The sequence below is a fragment of the Telmatherina bonti genome (genome assembly GCF_933228915.1).
Source record: "Telmatherina bonti genome assembly, chromosome: 2".
NCBI classification, from domain to species: Eukaryota; Metazoa; Chordata; class Actinopteri; order Atheriniformes; family Telmatherinidae; genus Telmatherina; species Telmatherina bonti.
This window is the reverse complement of record NC_136620.1, coordinates 10,113,579-10,132,927: the sequence shown is the minus strand read 5'-3', so window position 1 is coordinate 10,132,927 and position 19,349 is coordinate 10,113,579. Positions and strand designations below refer to the sequence as shown.

The 19,349-nt window shown below is 42.3% G+C and overlaps 2 protein-coding genes across 2 annotated transcripts in view; both read left to right on the top strand.

Moving 5' to 3' along the window:
* The window catches only part of edc4 (enhancer of mRNA decapping 4), a 44,067-nt gene extending 40,869 nt beyond the window's left edge, over positions 1 to 3,198 (top strand). The window contains exon 30 of the mRNA XM_079253991.1: positions 1,284 to 3,198. Within this exon, the coding sequence (XP_079110117.1) occupies positions 1,284 to 1,467 (184 nt within the window). The 3' untranslated portion in view covers positions 1,468 to 3,198. The remainder of the gene's footprint in view (positions 1 to 1,283) is intronic.
* Positions 3,199 to 13,503: 10,305 nt separating this feature from the next.
* nrn1la (neuritin 1-like a) overlaps positions 13,504 to 19,349 on the top strand; it is a gene marked incomplete at both ends in the record, with an annotated part of 146,133 nt that continues 140,287 nt past the window's right edge. The window contains one exon of the mRNA XM_079254519.1: positions 13,504 to 13,558. Within this exon, the coding sequence (XP_079110645.1) occupies positions 13,504 to 13,558 (55 nt within the window). The remainder of the gene's footprint in view (positions 13,559 to 19,349) is intronic.

The window sequence follows — 19,349 nt, the reverse complement described above, 5'->3', positions numbered from 1 at the left end:
ATTAACCGTCTCTGATTTGACATTTTTATGCACCTGCGTGTGAATGGAGGCAGAAGCTTTTTTTTATCATGGAAAATGTCCTTCCCTCCTCAGAACAGCCAGAGAAAAGTCCATTATTCACCGCCTCCGGGGGGGCGAACGGTACCGAGGTTCTGACCCCGGCGTTCCTCTTAGTGTCCAGAGAGCTCACATAACCCCATGAATCGTCTCCCAGTTCTTAGATGATCTCTGTCTTTCTGTTCTTCGCGTCCTTGCTCGTGTTTGATGTTTTATTCGTTCGAAGTGCCGATGTGTCCCGTCAGAAGTCTTCTCCTTATGTTCCTTTCTCTTTCTTCTTTGTATCCCGTCTCCTCCTCCTCCTCCTCTTCCTCCTCCTCTCTGAGTCCCGCTGCATCACCGCTCTGCGTTCAGCTCGTCCGCCTGGCTCTGGGTGCATGACGCTGACGTAGCCCTGTGGTGTGGAGAACCCCCGGACCCCCGGCAGGGTTCGGTTTGCAGCCGACGTATCCAGAGTTTAGTTAAAAGATTTACAAACACTTCCAGTTTAATCTTTACTGGAAAGTTCTGTCTCAAGCGTCACCACGTGTGATGAAGATGAGCTTTCAGCAGGATGAAGGATGATGCTTCGGTTTTCCAGCAAGTCTCCTGTTGGTTCTGGTGATCCCCGCTGAAACCAGCAGCCTTTAACCACCTTGTTCTCTCCCCAGTCCCTCAACTGGACATACTGGTCCATATCATCATGTCTAGAAAAGCTTTGCGTTACATTATCAAAATACTAAAAAAGAAAATAAAAAAAAAAAAGACTGTATTGCTATAATTTTTTATTTTTGATGTTATTCCTATTATTATTTCTATTATTAATATATGTTTTTTAAACATATTTTAATTTAATTTACATGAAAAATAAATATTTTTTAATACATTTTTTATTACAATTTTAAAAAAAAATTGTTTGTTCTTTTAAAAAACATAATTAATATTTATTGATCTTTTTAATAAAAATATAAATGTGTGCTATTATTGATGATAATCAGTTCAAATCTATTTAAAGTAATTGAAAAGAGAAAATGTAATTTTTATTCCACAGATTACTAAACAATACATTTATTGATGTTTATTGTTTATTATTCCTGTGCATCAGATAAAACCTGCAGTTTACTTCCAGGTTTGTTGCGATTGTTTTGCTGATGATGATGATGATGATGATCCATGTCGGCAGGTGATCTGCTGGAGCCAAGTGGTTCAGATGAATTCAGTCTCACCCTGTCTTTGTCCTCCCGCAGCTACCTGGAGGACGCAGTGATGAACCTGGACCACAGCGACCCCCTGACCAGAGACCACATGGCCTCGGTGCTGGCTCAGGTGCGGCCGAAGCTCATCACCTTCCTGCAGCAGGACCCCCACAGTTCGCTCAGCAAGAGGGCCCGGCGCCTGGTCATGATGCTGCAGGGACTCGTCAACCACTAGTGGTTTGTTTTCCTCCTGCATACGATCATGTTTCTCCGCGAATGTTCCAGAGGATGAAGCATCAGGGACCGCTTCGATCTGCTTCAACCAGACTCAGAAACCCACATCCAGCCGTTTCTCCTCTCATCCCTCCTTCATGCACCGCTCGCGTTCAGAAGTGGACCTTGTTTTTTCCTGCTGGACGGTGATAGTCCAGATAGAACGATTGTCATTTTAAGTTCACTTTAAAGACTCTGAAACCTTCATTTCTGCTGTTGACCCCCAAGAGACGTTAAGTTTGACTCCGCAGCGCTTCCCAGAAGCCCCAACGCACCTGTTGGCGAGACGAGCCTGGAAGGATGTCCGGCTGGTCGCAGCTGCTCCTCCAGATCTGCTGCGTTGATGCGATGCAGGTGGGGAATCTGAAGAAAACGTGTCCCGGGTGGAAATGTCGCCTTGTTTTTCAATGCCGTTGGAGCAAACAGGAGGCTTCAGACTTTTTTTTTTTGTTCTTCAGAGCAGACCAGCATCTTTTGCTCATCTTTCTGCTTATTCAAGCTTTCTTTAAAATCTCATCCTGGCAACCAGAAGTATGGGAGCTCCACAGGCGGCGTCCGACGGAGGCATATTTCTCCTCTCAGTTATTCCCTAATGAGCTGGATGCCGCATTCTCGCCACGCCAACTGTTTTGGAAAGGGTCAAAGATGAGAGAATTTGTTAATAATCATAAACATAATGTGTTTGTTGGGCTTGTTTCAGGTCCGATTTGAGTGAACGTTTCAGAAGGAGAAAAACAAAAAGGAGACAAACGAGTAAATCATTGTTAATGAAGCTGATCTGAACTCTCCCTTTAAAATCGGACATATCTGGAGGCCGTCCACGTGTACAGCTCCGACCTTTAATCGATCATTTCCTCCCTGTCTTCTCTACGTTAGCCCCTTTTTTATATAAACATTTAGTATTTGTAGGCCATGTATACTTGATTTCAGTAGCTTAATGAGAACACTTCCTACATGATTGTTACTGAGGTTATTTTACCAGGATTTTCCAGGAAACTGAAATGTTTGTGAACTTTAACTTGCAGTTACTTCTCCTCGGCTCTAGGAGGCAGCACTTAGTCTGACGGCAGACTCTCGCTCTGCTTGGTGTTTAGGTTTTTGGTTTCACAAATCATTCCTGCTTGTTTCCGAACGTTTTACCAATCGATAAGAAACCTGCCCTTTTTTCTTTTTTTTAGGTCCTAAACACAGTTTTGTTTGCTTTTGAAAGTGTACGATGGTTTGTGTACAGCCCGTTCACTCACACACACACACACACACACACACACTTACACACGGTTGTTTAACCACAGGGTGGCCGCACTCTTTCGCTCATTGTAAAAATAAAAAACCAGTTCATTTGAGCGGTGTGTGTTTAGGAATCGGTTGGATTTTGTCTAGTAAGTGCCTTACTGTGTTTTATCAGTTTTGGGTTCACGCGTGACGCCACAGCGGCTCCGTTTAGTTTTTATGCCATTGAAACGGGAGCGGCAGAGGAGAGCCTGTATGTTTGGTTGACTAACATTTGACTTGGAGACGGTCGCTCTGGACGCTTTTACTCGGGGGTTTGAGAAAGAGAGAAGCGCTTTTTTGACTACTGGCGGTTCAGCCTCAGCCACAGTCGGCAGCCGAGTCTGCTCGACATCAATAAATGTCAGACTCTGCTCAAATCGGCTGCGCACTCGGATGCAGACTTGAATTGGCTGCGTACTTGGCTGCGTACTCGGCTGGAGACTCGGCTGGAGACTCAACTCTGCGGCAGACTCTGCTGCGTACTCGGCTGCGTACTTGGCTGCAGACTCGACTCAGCTGCGTACTTACCTGCAGACTCGGCTGCAGACTGCTGCAGACTCGAATCGGCTGCAGACTCTGCTGCGTACTCGGCTGCAGACTCGGCTGCAGACTCGGCTGCGTACTCTGCTGCAGACTCAGCTGCGTACTCGGCTGCAGACTCGGCTGCAGACTCTGCTGCAGACTCTGCTGCAGACTCAGCTGCGTACTCGGCTGCAGACTCGGCTGCAGACTCGGCTGCGTACTCGGCTGCGTACTCTGCTGCAGACTCAGCTGCGTACTCGGCTGCAGACTCGGCTGCAGACTCGGCTGCAGACTCGGCTGCGTACTCGGCTGCGTACTCGGCTGCAGACTCGGCTGCGTACTCGGCTGCGTACTCGGCTGCAGACTCGGCTGCAGACTCGGCTGTGTACTCGGCTGCGTACTCGGCTGCGTACTCGGCTGCGTACTCGGCTGCAGACTCGGCTGCGTACTCTGCTGCAGACTCGGCTGCGTACTCTGCTGCAGACTCGGCTGCGTACTTGGCTGCGTACTCGGCTGCAGACTCAGCTGCGTACTCGGCTGCAGACTCTGCTGCGTACTCTGCTGCAGACTCGGCTGCAGACTCGGCTGCGTACTCGGCTGCAGACTCGGCTGCGTACTCGGCTGCAGACTCGGCTGCGTACTCTGCTGCAGACTCGGCTGTGTACTCGGCTGCGTACTCGGCTGCGTACTCGGCTGCAGACTCGGCTGCGTACTCTGCTGCAGACTCGGCTGCAGACTCGGCTGCGTACTCGGCTGCAGACTCGGCTGCAGACTCGGCTGCGTACTCGGCTGCAGACTCGGCTGCGTACTCGGCTGCAGACTCGGCTGCGTACTCGGCTGCAGACTCGGCTGCGTACTCGGCTGCGTACTCTGCTGCAGACTCGGCTGCGTACTCGGCTGCGTACTCGGCTGCAGACTCGGCTTCGACGCTTCACTGGGAGTTCTGTCTGAGAAACAATAATGAGGCTTGTGTTGACATTGTTTTTTCTCTCTCCATTCTGTTCATTTCTGCTCGGAAGGTTATGTTGTACCTTTTACAGTTTATTTTACCCTCAGCATTTTGGAATAAAAGATAAAACCTCGTACGTGTGGATTTGTGAGTTTTTAATTAAAGGGGGCTGATAAAAGTTAGAGATTCACTTCTCTCCATGAACTTATTTCTTTTTTTTTTTTTTTTTTACTTTCAGAGGCTCAAAACGGCTAAATCATTTCTTATTTCACTCATCGACGAGCCCATCAGAAGCAAAGTGAGCTTCAGTGTTTAGTCTGAGGACATTTCAACACAAACACCGTCTGCGAAGCAAATCAGGACCTTCTGATTGGTCGACACAGATCAGTTCTCACATGGTGACCCTTGAGCTCCAGTTACAGTTTATGTCTCACATGGCTGCAGAAGCAAAACAAAACAAAGCACAATGCACCACCATGCCTGAAAAGGAGCAGGATGAATAAAACATTCTTTGATCTGCCCCTTTTTATAAAAAATAAATAAAGTAACACACCAGTAAATGGTCTGTCAATTTTTTGACAAGACTTTTTTTTTTTTTAAACTATCAATCTATAATCAGCTGTTGTATATCCATAACTCTTCAGTTTATAAATGGAGAATCTCCCACATTTTAACTCCATTTGTATGATTTCCACAAATTAATTTCACATACATACAAATACATTCATACTCACATTTACATGTACATAATGCATACATGTACGTGTGTACATATGTATGTATGTGTGTATATATATATGTATATATATATATATATATATATATATATTCAGACACATGGACATTAACACACATAAGTCAAGGTGGTTCTGTCCTGTATATTTGTAATATTTGATTTATTTTAAATATTTTCACGTTGTCACTGAAGTTGTTCCACAACTTAATCCCGGTGGTTGTAATTCAGCGATATTTAGTTTTCGTTCTTTATCTGTTTTTAGGATGCTTGTAGCTTGTAGCTCTTAGTGAACTCCCCTGGATACTTTGTGGTACATGCTGATGAAATTGGCGAGATCTTTCAAGGTGACAGAGTTGGTCTGTGGATCGTCTGGACGTTGCTTATAATTCTTATTGCTCTTTTCTGGATGACATACATTGACTTTATAAGGTTTTGTACGTGCTTCACAAACTTCCACGCAGTGGGTCAGGTATGGGAGTATGAAGGAACAGTACATATATATATATATATATATATATATATATATATATATATATATATATATATATATATATATATATATATATATATAGACACACACACACACACACTTACACACGGTTGTTTAACCACAGGGTGGCCGCACTCTTTCGCTCATTGTAAAAATAAAAAACCAGTTCATTTGAGCGGTGTGTGTTTAGGAATCGGTTGGATTTTGTCTAGTAAGTGCCTTACTGTGTTTTATCAGTTTTGGGTTCACGCGTGACGCCACAGCGGCTCCGTTTAGTTTTTACGCCATTGAAACGGGAGCGGCAGAGGAGAGCCTGTATGTTTGGTTGACTAACATTTGACTTGGAGACGGTCGCTCTGGACGCTTTTACTCGGGGGTTTGAGAAAGAGAGAAGCGCTTTTTTGACTACTGGCGGTTCAGCCTCAGCCACAGTCGGCAGCCGAGTCTGCTCGACATCAATAAATGTCAGACTCTGCTCAAATCGGCTGCGCACTCGGATGCAGACTTGAATTGGCTGCGTACTCGGCTGGAGACTCGGCTGGAGACTCAATTCTGCGGCAGACTCTGCTGCAGACTCTGCTGCGTACTCGGCTGCGTACTTGGCTGCAGACTCGACTGCAGACTGCTGCAGACTCGACTGCAGACTGCTGCAGACTCGAATCGGCTGCAGACTCGGCTGCGTACTCTGCTGCAGACTCAGCTGCGTACTCGGCTGCAGACTCGGCTGCGTACTCTGCTGCAGACTCGGCTGCAGACTCGGCTGCAGACTCGGCTGCGTACTCGGCTGCAGACTCGGCTGCGTACTCTGCTGCAGACTCGGCTGCGTACTCGGCTGCAGACTCGGCTGCGTACTCGGCTGCAGACTCGGCTGCGTACTCTGCTGCAGACTCGGCTGCAGACTCGGCTGCGTACTCGGCTGCAGACTCGGCTGCGTACTCTGCTGCAGACTCGGCTGCAGACTCGGCTGCGTACTCGGCTGCAGACTCGGCTGCGTACTCGGCTGCAGACTCGGCTGCGTACTCGGCTGCAGACTCGGCTGCAGACTCGGCTGCGTACTCGGCTGCGTACTCGGCTGCAGACTCGGCTGCGTACTCGGCTGCAGACTCGGCTGCGTACTCGGCTGTGTACTCGGCTGCAGACTCGGCTGCGTACTCGGCTGTGTACTCGGCTGCAGACTCGGCTGCAGACTCGGCTGTGTACTCGGCTGTGTACTCGGCTGCAGACTCGGCTGCGTACTCTGCTGCAGACTCGGCTGCAGACTCGGCTGCGTACTCGGCTGTGTACTCGGCTGCAGACTCGGCTGCAGACTCGGCTGTGTACTCGGCTGTGTACTCGGCTGTGTACTCGGCTGTGTACTCGGCTGCAGACTCGGCTGCGTACTCTGCTGCAGACTCGGCTGCGTACTCTGCTGCAGACTCGGCTGCAGACTCGGCTGCGTACTCGGCTGCAGACTCGGCTGCAGACTCGGCTTCGACGCTTCACTGGGAGTTCTGTCTGAGAAACAATAATGAGGCTTGTGTTGACATTGTTTTTTCTCTCTCCATTCTGTTCATTTCTGCTCGGAAGGTTATGTTGTACCTTTTACAGTTTATTTTACCCTCAGCATTTTGGAATAAAAGATAAAACCTCGTACGTGTGGATTTGTGAGTTTTTAATTAAAGGGGGCTGATAAAAGTTAGAGATTCACTTCTCTCCATGAACTTATTTCTTTTTTTTTTTTTTTTTTTACTTTCAGAGGCTCAAAACGGCTAAATCATTTCTTATTTCACTCATCGACGAGCCCATCAGAAGCAAAGTGAGCTTCAGTGTTTAGTCTGAGGACATTTCAACACAAACACCGTCTGCGAAGCAAATCAGGACCTTCTGATTGGTCGACACAGATCAGTTCTCACATGGTGACCCTTGAGCTCCAGTTACAGTTTATGTCTCACATGGCTGCAGAAGCAAAACAAAACAAAGCACAATGCACCACCATGCCTGAAAAGGAGCAGGATGAATAAAACATTCTTTGATCTGCCCCTTTTTATAAAAAATAAATAAAGTAACACACCAGTAAATGGTCTGTCAATTTTTTGACAAGACTTTTTTTTTTTTTTAAACTATCTATCTATAATCAGCTGTTGTATATCCATAACTCTTCAGTTTATAAATGGAGAATCTCCCACATTTTAACTCCATTTGTATGATTTCCACAAATTAATTTCACATACATACAAATACATTCATACTCACATTTACATGTACATAATGCATACATGTACGTGTGTACATATGTATGTATGTGTGTATATATATATATATATGTATATATATATATATATATATATATGTATATATTCAGACACATGGACATTAACACACATAAGTCAAGGTGGTTCTGTCCTGTATATTTGTAATATTTGATTTATTTTAAATATTTTCACGTTGTCACTGAAGTTGTTCCACAACTTAATCCCGGTGGTTGTAATTCAGCGATATTTAGTTTTCGTTCTTTATCTGTTTTTAGGATGCTTGTAGCTTGTAGCTCTTAGTGAACTCCCCTGGATACTTTGTGGTACATGCTGATGAAATTGGCGAGATCTTTCAAGGTGACGGAGTTGGTCTGTGGATCGTCTGGACGTTGCTTATAATTCTTATTGCTCTTTTCTGGATGACATACATTGACTTTATAAGGTTTTGTACGTGCTTCACAAACTTCCACGCAGTGGGTCAGGTATGGGAGTATGAAGGAACAGTACATATATATATATATATATATATATATATATATATATATATATATATATATATATATATAATATGTATGTATACAATAAAGATGAAATGATGAGATTTTTAATTCAAAGTAATGTGATTAATTTAGATGTTTATCTTAAAATAACCTATATGTGGTTTCCAATTCAATTTGTCATCAATTATTAATCCAAGAAATTGATATTTATTACTCTACTTTATTTATATTCAATTTTTTTGTTAGCAGAGGTGTATAAAGTAGAAGTAAAAATAAAGTAGAAGTCCTGCCTTTTTTCTTTTAATCTACCGATTCGAATAGGTGTTTTCACAAACAGGCTCATCTACCTGCAGTGGAGCTGAGCTGATTACATTCAGTTGGTTTGGTGACTGATTGGGAAGAACTGCTGAACAGGATTTCTACTTTCTACTTCTACTTTTTACACCTCTGCTTTTTAGTGATAATTTGACGATTTCCTAAAATATTTAGTTTTATTTAAATTCAATGTCAGTTTATTGTCATCAAACCATCTCTTCAGCGTTAAAAGCCCTCTCTCCATTGTATCCAGGAGAAACTTCAAAATAAATTGGTGTCGTCTGCAAATAATATGGGTTTCAGGTTGTAACATGATTTGTTTAAATTATTTATGTAGAAGATAAACAGGAAAGGGCCCAGAACTGACCCCTGTGGAACCCCACAGCTAATCTATATTTCAGATTTTACTTCTTGTATTTGTACATATTGTTTTCTGTCCTATAAGTAATTTCTAATCCAGTTCTGTGCGTTCCCTCTAATTCCATATTTTGTCCTTTTCCCTGTAATCGTTCATGGTCTACATTGTTATAAAATAATAAACCTAATTACCACCGGATGGTGGCGATGGGTACTACTGCATCCCTGGTGGGGATGAAGAGGTTAAAGAAGGCGGCACGCTGTGTTAAATGTTAACTAGAAAAGTTTTGTCTGTAACATAGAATCATATTTTTGGAGCAACAAGCTGATTATTAAGTAGCTGTTAGATAAAAACTTAGCATATCTTGGAATGGTGGATGTTCAATTCAGCTTTATTTGTATAGCGCCGCTTCACAACAATATTGTCTCGGCACTTTACAGACACATCAGTTCAAGCCAATTCATACATAGTCTATAATAGAAACCAGCTGATTGCATCGAATGATGACTTCGATCCAATCCGTTACATCCTGAGCTGCACGAGGCGACAGTGGGAAGGAAAAAACTCCCTTTTAACAGGAAGAAAACCTCCGGCAGAACCCGGCTCAGGGAGGGCAGCGATCTGCCTCGACTGGTTGGGGTGGAGAGGACAGGAAAGACAGATCAATAAATTGTTGTCCTGAAAGGTCCCATATTATGCAAACTTCACTTTCTAAAGCTTTTTAATAGTCGTGTCCCCACAGCCTGGGAGTGGGCAACTCTGGTACTCAACTGCTATAGTCCTGCAGATGTTGAGAGTTTCCCTGCTCCAACACACCTGACTAAAATCAATCGCTAATTAGCAGATTGCTGCAGTTTAATGTCAAGCTCTGCGTCGGCATGTTCATTAGGTCAGGTGTGTGTCAGGTGTGTTGCAGCAGGGAAACTCTGAACTCTTGCAGGACTGTGGTCCTCGAAGACCGGGGTTGCCCACCGCTGCCACAGCCTGCGTTCAGTTCTGTCCCTTCTCCCGCTTGCTTACCGAATGTGTGCTCAGTCAGGTGGGTCTGATGACCTCATCCCCGGTGGTGGATGCTGATGTCGACCCGTCCCCCCCTTGGCTAGCTGAGCCTACCCTCGGGACTCACCAGGCAGGCGCCAACGAAAGCCACATCCACTCTCCAAGAGAGGTGTGGAGTGGGTGTGGACAGGCACTGCTCATGAACAGTAGTAGATTAGATAAGAGTAGATTCCAGTAGAAACACTTCTAGACTATCTGAAATTAAGAACCAGTTTGGGGTAAAACGCTTTGAAAGTTATAGTGTTGGACCTCTGATATCCAGGTGAAACTGGCTGAAAAAGTGTTGAGTGTGGGACCTTTAAAACACTGAAGGAAAGTGGACCAGTGGAGGACAGAAGACTTGTCCAGTCTGAAAACTTGCAGCAGAAGAAGAAAGGGAGACTTTGAAGAAATCCAGAAAAGACCTGGACCTGAGAGATGCATCTGGACCTTCCGCTGATCCATGTACGGTTGTCTTATCAGAACTGGTCTCCATGGAAACATGGCTGTTCATATGACTTGTATAGCAGTATTTGTGAGTAGTATGGGAGATCTGTTAAAGGTACGAGTAAACGACTGAATAAATAAGCAGAATGAAACGGATGAGTTTTCTGTTGGGATGTGAAGGGGACTGGGTCTGTGGTGTCTCAGCTGTATCATGGGTGGAGGAGCATGGATAAAAGACCAGATCCCACCCCCCTGGCTTAGTGCTTGTTCCAGGACAGTCGGGAGGTCGGCATCAGTGGAACGGAGGGTTCAGGAGGGGCGTTGGAGAGGAACATGTCTTTTATTTAGACAAGGAGGCCTGGTTAGGAAGTGGTTTGTGGGTGAGGAGGAGGATTTTGTTTAGGATTCCAGATCAGGAACCAGTGAAGGTTCTGGAGGACAGGGGTGGGCGGTGGTTTTCAGATGATGGAAAGTTATTTAATGTGTTGGATGAAGGCGAGTTTAGTAGCAAAAGCTTCCAGCAGTGAAGAAAGGGGAGGGAATCAGGACGGGTTTGTCTGTTTAACTGGAGAAGAGGAGAGGACCAAGCACAGGGTCTTGGGGAACACCTTGGGAAGGGGGGGGGCGGCGTTACTGACGGGGATTAACTACTTCTGGTCTGCGAGAGATGAAAGGCAACAGGGAGTAAAGGTTGAGGTATGCCAGATGACACCACCAGGTCGGACGGAGGGATCAGTCCTCTCCAGAACCTCTCATAAGTCTTCATATTTAACCTTTAAACAAGACCCAGCACATGCCATGAACCTTGTTGCATGAGATGGTTTCGGCCAAGTTTTAGCAGTGAGACAAATGAACTGCTTTGTTCTGGATGGGTCCAGGTCCTTTAGCGGTAGAACAGGCCCAGATCATCATCCTGCCACCACCGTGCTGCTGACTGTATGAGTTGTTTCTGTTGACATGATGCAATTTTCTCTAAACATCTCTACTTTGGTCCAGTTTGGTCCGTAGTCGTGTGTGATACCACTGATTTTCCTTCCGATTCGATACCAAGTAAAATTCAAGACAGTATCAGTGATACTGACACTGATATCCTTTGTGCAGAAATGTAATGTATTCATAAACTCACTAACTCAGGGGTCACCAACTCCGGTCCTGAAGGGCTACCATCTTGCAGGTTTTATTGTTTTCCAGGTACAACACACTTGACCCAAACCAATGGCTCATTAACAGGCAGGTGCAGAAGATGACAACAAGTTCTTGGAGAACTTTTTCACTTGGATCAAATGTGTTGTACAAGGGAATCACTAAAACTTGCAGGATGGTAGCCCTGAAGGACTGGAGTTGGTGACCCCTGCTGTAACTGTACATAAACTATATATTTACCTGAAATGGCAAAAATGTTGACATTCCTTCATGAAAATGGATTCTAAAAGATAAATAGCTGGCATCAGAGGTGTTGATATTCCAGTATCTGGTCTGTCAATCGGACGTTATTCCCAACGTCTTGTGGTCTGTTTGGATGGCGCTTTGTAAACCTAAACATGTTTCTTTACAGAGAAGTTTCCCCTTCCGTTCCAGAGTCATACTTGATCAGTTTTTCCCTTTTGGGCTGTTTTGAAGTTTGACGTATCATGATGTAACTCTGATATATATATATAAAAAAAAAAAAAAGCCTTCTGACTCATTTTGAGGGTACAGTGCAACTTATAATGTCGCTCTTGGAGCTGTCGTTGCCTGCAGCATCCTGAGGCTGAGAAACTGAACCTCTTGGAAGCTGCATCATGTTACGGCGGAGTTTTGCTTCATGGCACCATGTCACACACCGATGACTGAAAATCAACAGTCCATCTGCTTTTTTTAACACACAGTAAGGCCGATTCAGCAAAGAGATGCAAGAGGACGTTGTCAGAGAAGAACTACAGATGAGTCAACATTATCAGACTGACTTTTACTGCTGGGAGAGAGTTGAGAGAAGAGACAGGATGCAGATGATGATGACTCATCAGTTCAGTACTGTTTGTATTTAACATGCAAAGTGAGCTCTGTAAAATGTCAGATATGTTTTTTTTTTTTTTTTTTAAGTTTCTCTGCGGCTGCAGGTCTGATCTGCTGATTTCACTGTGATATCTTGACTGTTTTAGACTTGGAGAAAATTATTCTCCAGTGCAGTGTTTTTCAACCACTGTGCCTTGGCGCACTAGATAGCGGTGATCATCAGGTGTGCCCGGAGAAATGATCCAATGTCACCTGATTGGTCTAAAAAGCAGATCTGTGTTCATCCAGGGCCCAGGTGAAAGATAATGAAATTAATTTTTGTGTTTATCTTATTTCTATTGAAGGCCACTTTGACAAGATGGACTTTATATTCATTTTATGGGCTTTTTAAAAAAATAAAAGAATAAAAATAAATAAAAACAAAAACAAGAAAACATTTTGGTTTGTGGTGTGCCTTGTGAGTTTTCAGTGAAAAAAAAGTGTGCCTTGGCTCAAAAAAGGCTGAAAAACACTGATCTAGTGGGTTCCGGACTGATGCACAGCAGTGGCTGCTTCTCGCAGATCCTTTCTGATGACTTTTTCCCTCCTTTGCTTGATGTTTGCGCACATGAATGGCGCAGAAAACAGCTCTGCTGCTTTCTGACTTCAGTAAACCTCCACAGGGTCTACTTTCTTTTCCACATCACTGTAAATGTGGAAAAATCTTGTTTTCCCTCCCCATCAGTCCCACCGAGTCTGTGGAGGTGAAAGAACCTCATGTTAGAGACATTTGGGGTGAAAATATTCCGCATAAATCAGAACGGCGCTAATAACTCTGCGCTCTGACTTGAGGAGGATTGTGATGCGGCGCAGCGGTCCGTGCACAGATTCCCTCACATGCAGCTCATCAGGAGGCGCTGCTGTAGATCTTCCTCCTCCTCCTCCTCCTCCTCCCCTGCACGGACTCGCCCACCCCTTCAGCTGAGCGGAGCGCGCGCGCGCGGCGGATGCTCTGGCAGTGCGTGCGGCGCTGTGAGGAGGACTGCAGAAGACTTTGACCAGCAGCGGGGAGCGGACTGCTGCTTTTACACCTTTTCAGCACCAAACTTTGGAGTTGCGCGTGCAAGCTGAACTTGTGAGTTCCACGGACGGAGTGTCGGGTCAGCATGGCGTCTCTGGTGCACTGCGCGTGCCTCCTCCTGCCTGTTGCTCTGCTTCTCAGTGAGTACCGACAAATTAATCTGCGTGTCTGTTGGAGCGCGTGCTTCTGGTGTGTGTGCGCAACTTTCCGCTGCAGCAGCGGTGTGTGTGTGTATGTGTGTGTAACTGATCTGGACCTCTTGGTGCTGGTCCGGTTCAGTTGTGCCGGGATGTTCGGGCATCTGCGCGTGCGTCTCATCCAGCCGGTCGCGCGTGCTGCAGCTGCGCGAGCGATCCGGTCTGAGAGGCTTTTTAGAGATAAAAACCACGCAGAGGTTGTGGATGCAGCAGGATGGGTGCTGCTTTCTGAGTTTCTCCTCTCAGAGGTGGATCAGATCAGGTCCGTTACGCAGGATGCAGGTTTCCAGAAAGTGTCTCCAGCTCTGACACACACACACACACACACACACACACACACACACACACACACACACACACACACACACACACACACATTCCCAGCTCGCTGTGCTTATCAATAACATCTGCAGCGTTATATTAGAAACTGGTAGTTTGTTTCCACGTGGCAGTTTGAACACAGTAGCATCTTTAAGTTAATTTTCACGCATCTCTGATGTTCAGATTCAGGTAAAATGAGTGAAAAACCGCCAGAAAAGAGCTGCAAACCGCAGCTTGGAAATATGTTTCATTAAACACTGATTGTTTTATAAAAAAGATACATGTGCAAATAGATTCAGATGAACCTGCAGCTGGTTAAAAAAAAAAAAACAACAAAAACCCACTTTCAAGTCTGTTTTACCTTCCATGAGGGTGAAAGTGGACAGAGGAGAAATGCTGACTGGACTCTAAAGACCTGATCAGGAAGTTACCAAAACTAAAATATTCTGATATCCCTACGGTACCAACATGTTTTAGACAAAGAAAAAAAAAACATTTCAGAACTGTCGCAGTAATTTCTGACACACATTTCATGAAACTTTTTCTTGAAAGAACATGAAGGGATTTATAATTCAAGTACATTTAATCTTACTCAGGATGTGCTGAAGTGACGGACAAAACTGGGACCAAATTGCGACTTACATCGCCCTCTTGTGGCCGAAACTAGTATTACAAAAACATCTATCTATCTATCTGATATATATATATATATATATATATATATATATATATATATATATATATATATATATATATATATATATATATAAAATTTAAGCATTAAGAGCAGGTAGAAGCAAGTAGAATGAAAATGTTTGAACTGAATTAGAGGAAAGAGAGATAAAGTTATATCCACATGGTGTTATGATTTTTCTGGGAGTTTGTTCAACATTTGAGGAATGTAAAAACTTAACGTTTTTTTTAAATCAATATTTACACACACACACACACACACACACACACACACACACACACACACACACACACACGAAAACACAAAACGATATAAAAGAAAATGCCATATTCCAAAAGCTGAATTACAGCCCAAAAGTTTATTTTTTATTTTTTATAGAGAATAAAAAATATTTTAGCTCTGCCGTGTCTTCGTCTTATCTCAGCCCCTATTTCTCTTCTCTCCTCCATCCTCTATGTTTGATCTGGAAATCATTTTCAGCAAAATGTTTTTATTCTTTTCCATTTCCTCTGGCAGTAAAGGTCTTTATGTAAGGGTGTCAGAGGCCGGGACGTACAGCTGTGCACCAGAGGTCTTATCTCAGCTGTAACTTCTGCAGTGGGGATATCATGCTGACCGAACATTGTGACTGAAGCTACAAGTAGTTTATAATTAGTTTGAGTAGTTTATAAATGGTTTTAATTAGTTTTTAAGTAGTTTCTGATTAGTTTCTGAGTAGTTTATAAGTAGTTCATAAACTACTTATTAACTAATTATGAACTACTTATAAACTACTTAAAAACAATTATAAAGTAGTTTTTTAGTAGTTTATAATTAGTTTGAGTAGTTTATGTAGTTTATAAACTACGTAAAAACTAATTATAATTAGTTTTTAAGTAGTTTATAATTGGTTTATAATTAGTTTATAAGTAATTCATAATTAGTTTTTCATTAGTTTCTAAGTAGTTTATTATTAGTTTATAGGTAGTTTATAATTAGTTTTTGAGTAGTTTATAATTAGTTTATAAGTAGTTTAGATTTAGTTTTTGAGTAGTTTAGAATTAATTTATAAGTAGTTTATAATTAGTTTATAGGAAGTTGATAATTAATAAGTAATTCATAATTAGTTTTTCATTAGTTTCTAAGTAGTTTATTATTAGTTTATAGGTAGTTTATAATTAGTTTTTGAGTAGTTTATAATTAGTTTATAAGTAGTTTAGATTTAGTTTTTGAGTAGTTTAGAATTAATTTATAAGTAGTTTATAATTAGTTTATAGGAAGTTGATAATTAATAAGTAATTCATAATTAGTTTTTCATTAGTTTCTAAGTAGTTTATTATTAGTTTATAGGTAGTTTATAATTAGTTTATAAGTAGTTTAGATTTAGTTTTTGAGTAGTTTAGATTTAGTTTATAAGTAGTTTAGATTTAGTTTTTGAGTAGTTTAGAATTAATTTATAAGTAGTTTATAATTAGTTTATAGGAAGTTGATAATTAGTTTATAAGTAGTTTATAATTATTTTTTGAGTAATTTGTAATTAGTTTATGATTATTTTATACTTACTTTTTATGTAGTTTATAATTAGTTAATAATTAGTTTTTGAGTAGTTTGTAATTAGTTTATAATTATTTTATAGGTAGTTTATAATTAGTTTTTAAGTGGTTTATATTTGGTTAATAAGTAGTTCATAATTAGAATACAATTAGTTTATTATTAGTTAATAAGTAATTTTTAAGTAGTTCATAATTAGTTTAAAAGTAGTCATGAAAAGTTCATGAGTAGTTTATAATGGGAATATAATTAGTTTGTAATTGGAATATAATTAGTTTATAAGTAGTTTATAAGTATTTTAATCGTAGTTTATAGCTGGTGACAAACAGAAAGCAGAAGCCTGCAGATCATGCAGTTCTGTCCTGCTGGTAGTTCATTGGTAGTTTTCTGAATGAAAAGATCAAATGAATAGGTTTTTTTGCTATTTTAAAGTAGTTCATATTGTCTTACATCGTTCATACCAAAAGAAACATGATGTTGAATTAACCCCTGAAGCATCAGTGAGGTTTAACTCCCTCAGTGGAACAGCGATGACAGAAATTCTCAATCACACACTAAACACACGTTTAATGTTCCAGCTGAATTTGTTGTGCATGAAAGAGTTTGCAGGGAAGATGATGTTGCTGTTGAGATTCAGTGGTGATGACGGCTCGTGTGGCAGGAACACAGTTACGCCTAAAAACAGAAGAAACAACCAGTTTACAGTTTACGTCTGTAAAAACCGTAAAGTTATAGAACAGAAAAAAACAACAAAGATTACACAAGATTGGATTGTCTTTCCCATGCGCAGACACCCCCCCCCACCACCACGACTTCTGTTTGCATTAGTTTTAATACAAACTGTGCATTTATAACATTTTAACTAGACTTCCTTTATTTAAATAGCAACTATTTTTCATGAATGACTGAATTATTTCATCTTCTTTGTGACATTGCAGCTGCTACACGAGATGCCGCCAAACATTATTTCGTTGTGTTTCTCTGCAAAGTTCCGATTCTATTAAAAATAAGCAAAAGACTAAAATTCTGAAGCAGCAAACTGAAACTCAGACTGGAGACGAGGAAATATTAAAAACTTTGTGTTTCCTGCTTGATGGTTTAAAACTGCATTCAGGTCTGTTCGTCCTGGAATCAAAGCACCTCCAACGTCTCCAGACGTGTTACAGAGTAGATACTGGCCGGTATCGCTGATACAGATACCGATACTTTTTTATAACTTTACAGTTCAGAGAGACAGGATTTCTGCATCGAGGACTTGATTTGGAGATACCTGCTTTAGATGATCAATGTTAGCACACGAGTATCGATTGATATCAACGCGCTCAGCTGGTAGAACCGCTTGTCTTGTGACCTGATGGTCGGTGGTTCGAGTCCTGCTCCCCTATGCTGCTGCAGCCTCGAGGAGGATTGTCCTCTAAGGCAGAGGGCATCCGGTGTAAAACACGTGCCAGTTCACCTAAATGATGATTCGCTGTGGATATTGATTGATATCAATGGAAATATTGGTATCAATATAAATGATATTTGGATCAATCTGCCCACTAGGCATGTGATTATGGTGTCTTCTGTTGACCTGGTTAAACTGGGACAAGGAAGAAACATTTTTAGGGATATTTAACACGTGAAACGTCAAACTTCTTATAGTGCAATCTTCATCTTTCTAGTGTCCTTGATTTCTGAGACCGATGTGTGTGTTGATCAGTGTTTTCATGTGACGCCTTGTTTGTGAGGAGACACGATCAGAAGCTCCAACATGGACGGTGATGTTCTCCCGGTTTTCTTACGTTGCCATGTTACTGCCTGGAGTTTGAACTGTTTTATTTGGATGCTGATGCTTGGTGGAGTCTTTCAGCAGCTCTTTTACTTGTCATTTTAAATTGTTATGAGTTGCTGCTGTCCAATATGTGCAAAGACCTTGCAAAGACATGTTAAACCTATTAAGACCCAAACCATGGAAAAAATGGGAAGAAAAGTCTCTTTATTTGTCCTTTTAACTAAATGTCAACAAAAAAAAGGGAGAAACATTTTTAAGGATATTTAACACGTGATATGTCAAAGTTCTTATAGTGCAATCTTCATCTTTCTAGTGTCTTTGAGGGGAAGAAAATTATGTTTAACATGATTTTAACAAAGTTTTTTACCATGAAATGATGCTGAATGTCTCACACCCCCCCCTCCCCGCCTATATGAGGTCCTGAGCAGAACTTAAAGTTAATGACGCTTTTATTTGTGATGCTTCCTTTAGCTTTGTGTCTGTTAAAATCTTGGTTTAACTGGTATATTAGTGGTGAAGAAGTCGTCCCAGTGACGTCTGATGAGTTGAAACGTCGCCTCTTTTCACATCACAAAACATCTATAATTCAGCGTTCGGCGCTCCTGCTTTCCTTTCTAAACTCTCATCATCCACATTGATCATCTTGATCTCCTGCTGTTGGTGCCACAGAAATGAGGAGCTGGATGGGATGTGGAGAGGGGGGGGGGGGGGTCCCGTGGGAGGAAAACACAGTGGGATAAAAAAGGGGAGAAAAAAAGTCGTGCTGATGGAGATAAATGATGAATGAATCACATCTGTCCCCTTCCTCTGCGTCTCCAGAGGCCCGTCTGTGCCCTGCATGTGAACCGGACCGTGAATTAGCCGCGCGCTGCTGCCCGTCCAACTCTTTCAGATAAAACTTTTCTTTTGTTCCCATCAATGTGTCTTAAAAGCAAACTAATAATGTAAAGAAAAGAGTCAAGCAGAATGTTGACAGTCTGCATCTGAGCCTCATGTTTCGGATTGTGGAGGCGCCGCGGCTTTAAAACGTCGCCGCTCACTTAGATTCATTAGTGGGATAAAAACTGATCTTCCTTCTGCAGCTGTTCAGACCTCACTCTGCTTTCTTGATGGATGCTCCTCTTCCTCTCAGAGAACAAAGCTCAGCGCGTCCTGACGGCTGTTAAAAGGGTTAAAGATCTTAAAAGACGACCTGAATGCAGCAGATTTACTTATTTATCTGTTTTCTTTGTTAGATGCGGAGAGGTTGTGTCCTTCCGCCAAATTTTACATACATAAGATAACCTGCTATTAAACCTGATCATGAGTGCACCTAAAGCTTCTGCACCTCACAGCCATTAAATAGAAAACAGCTTCATTTTAGACCAGAAAAACCTCCCAGTTTGCCAAACACCAGTGTAGAAAATCTTCTAAGA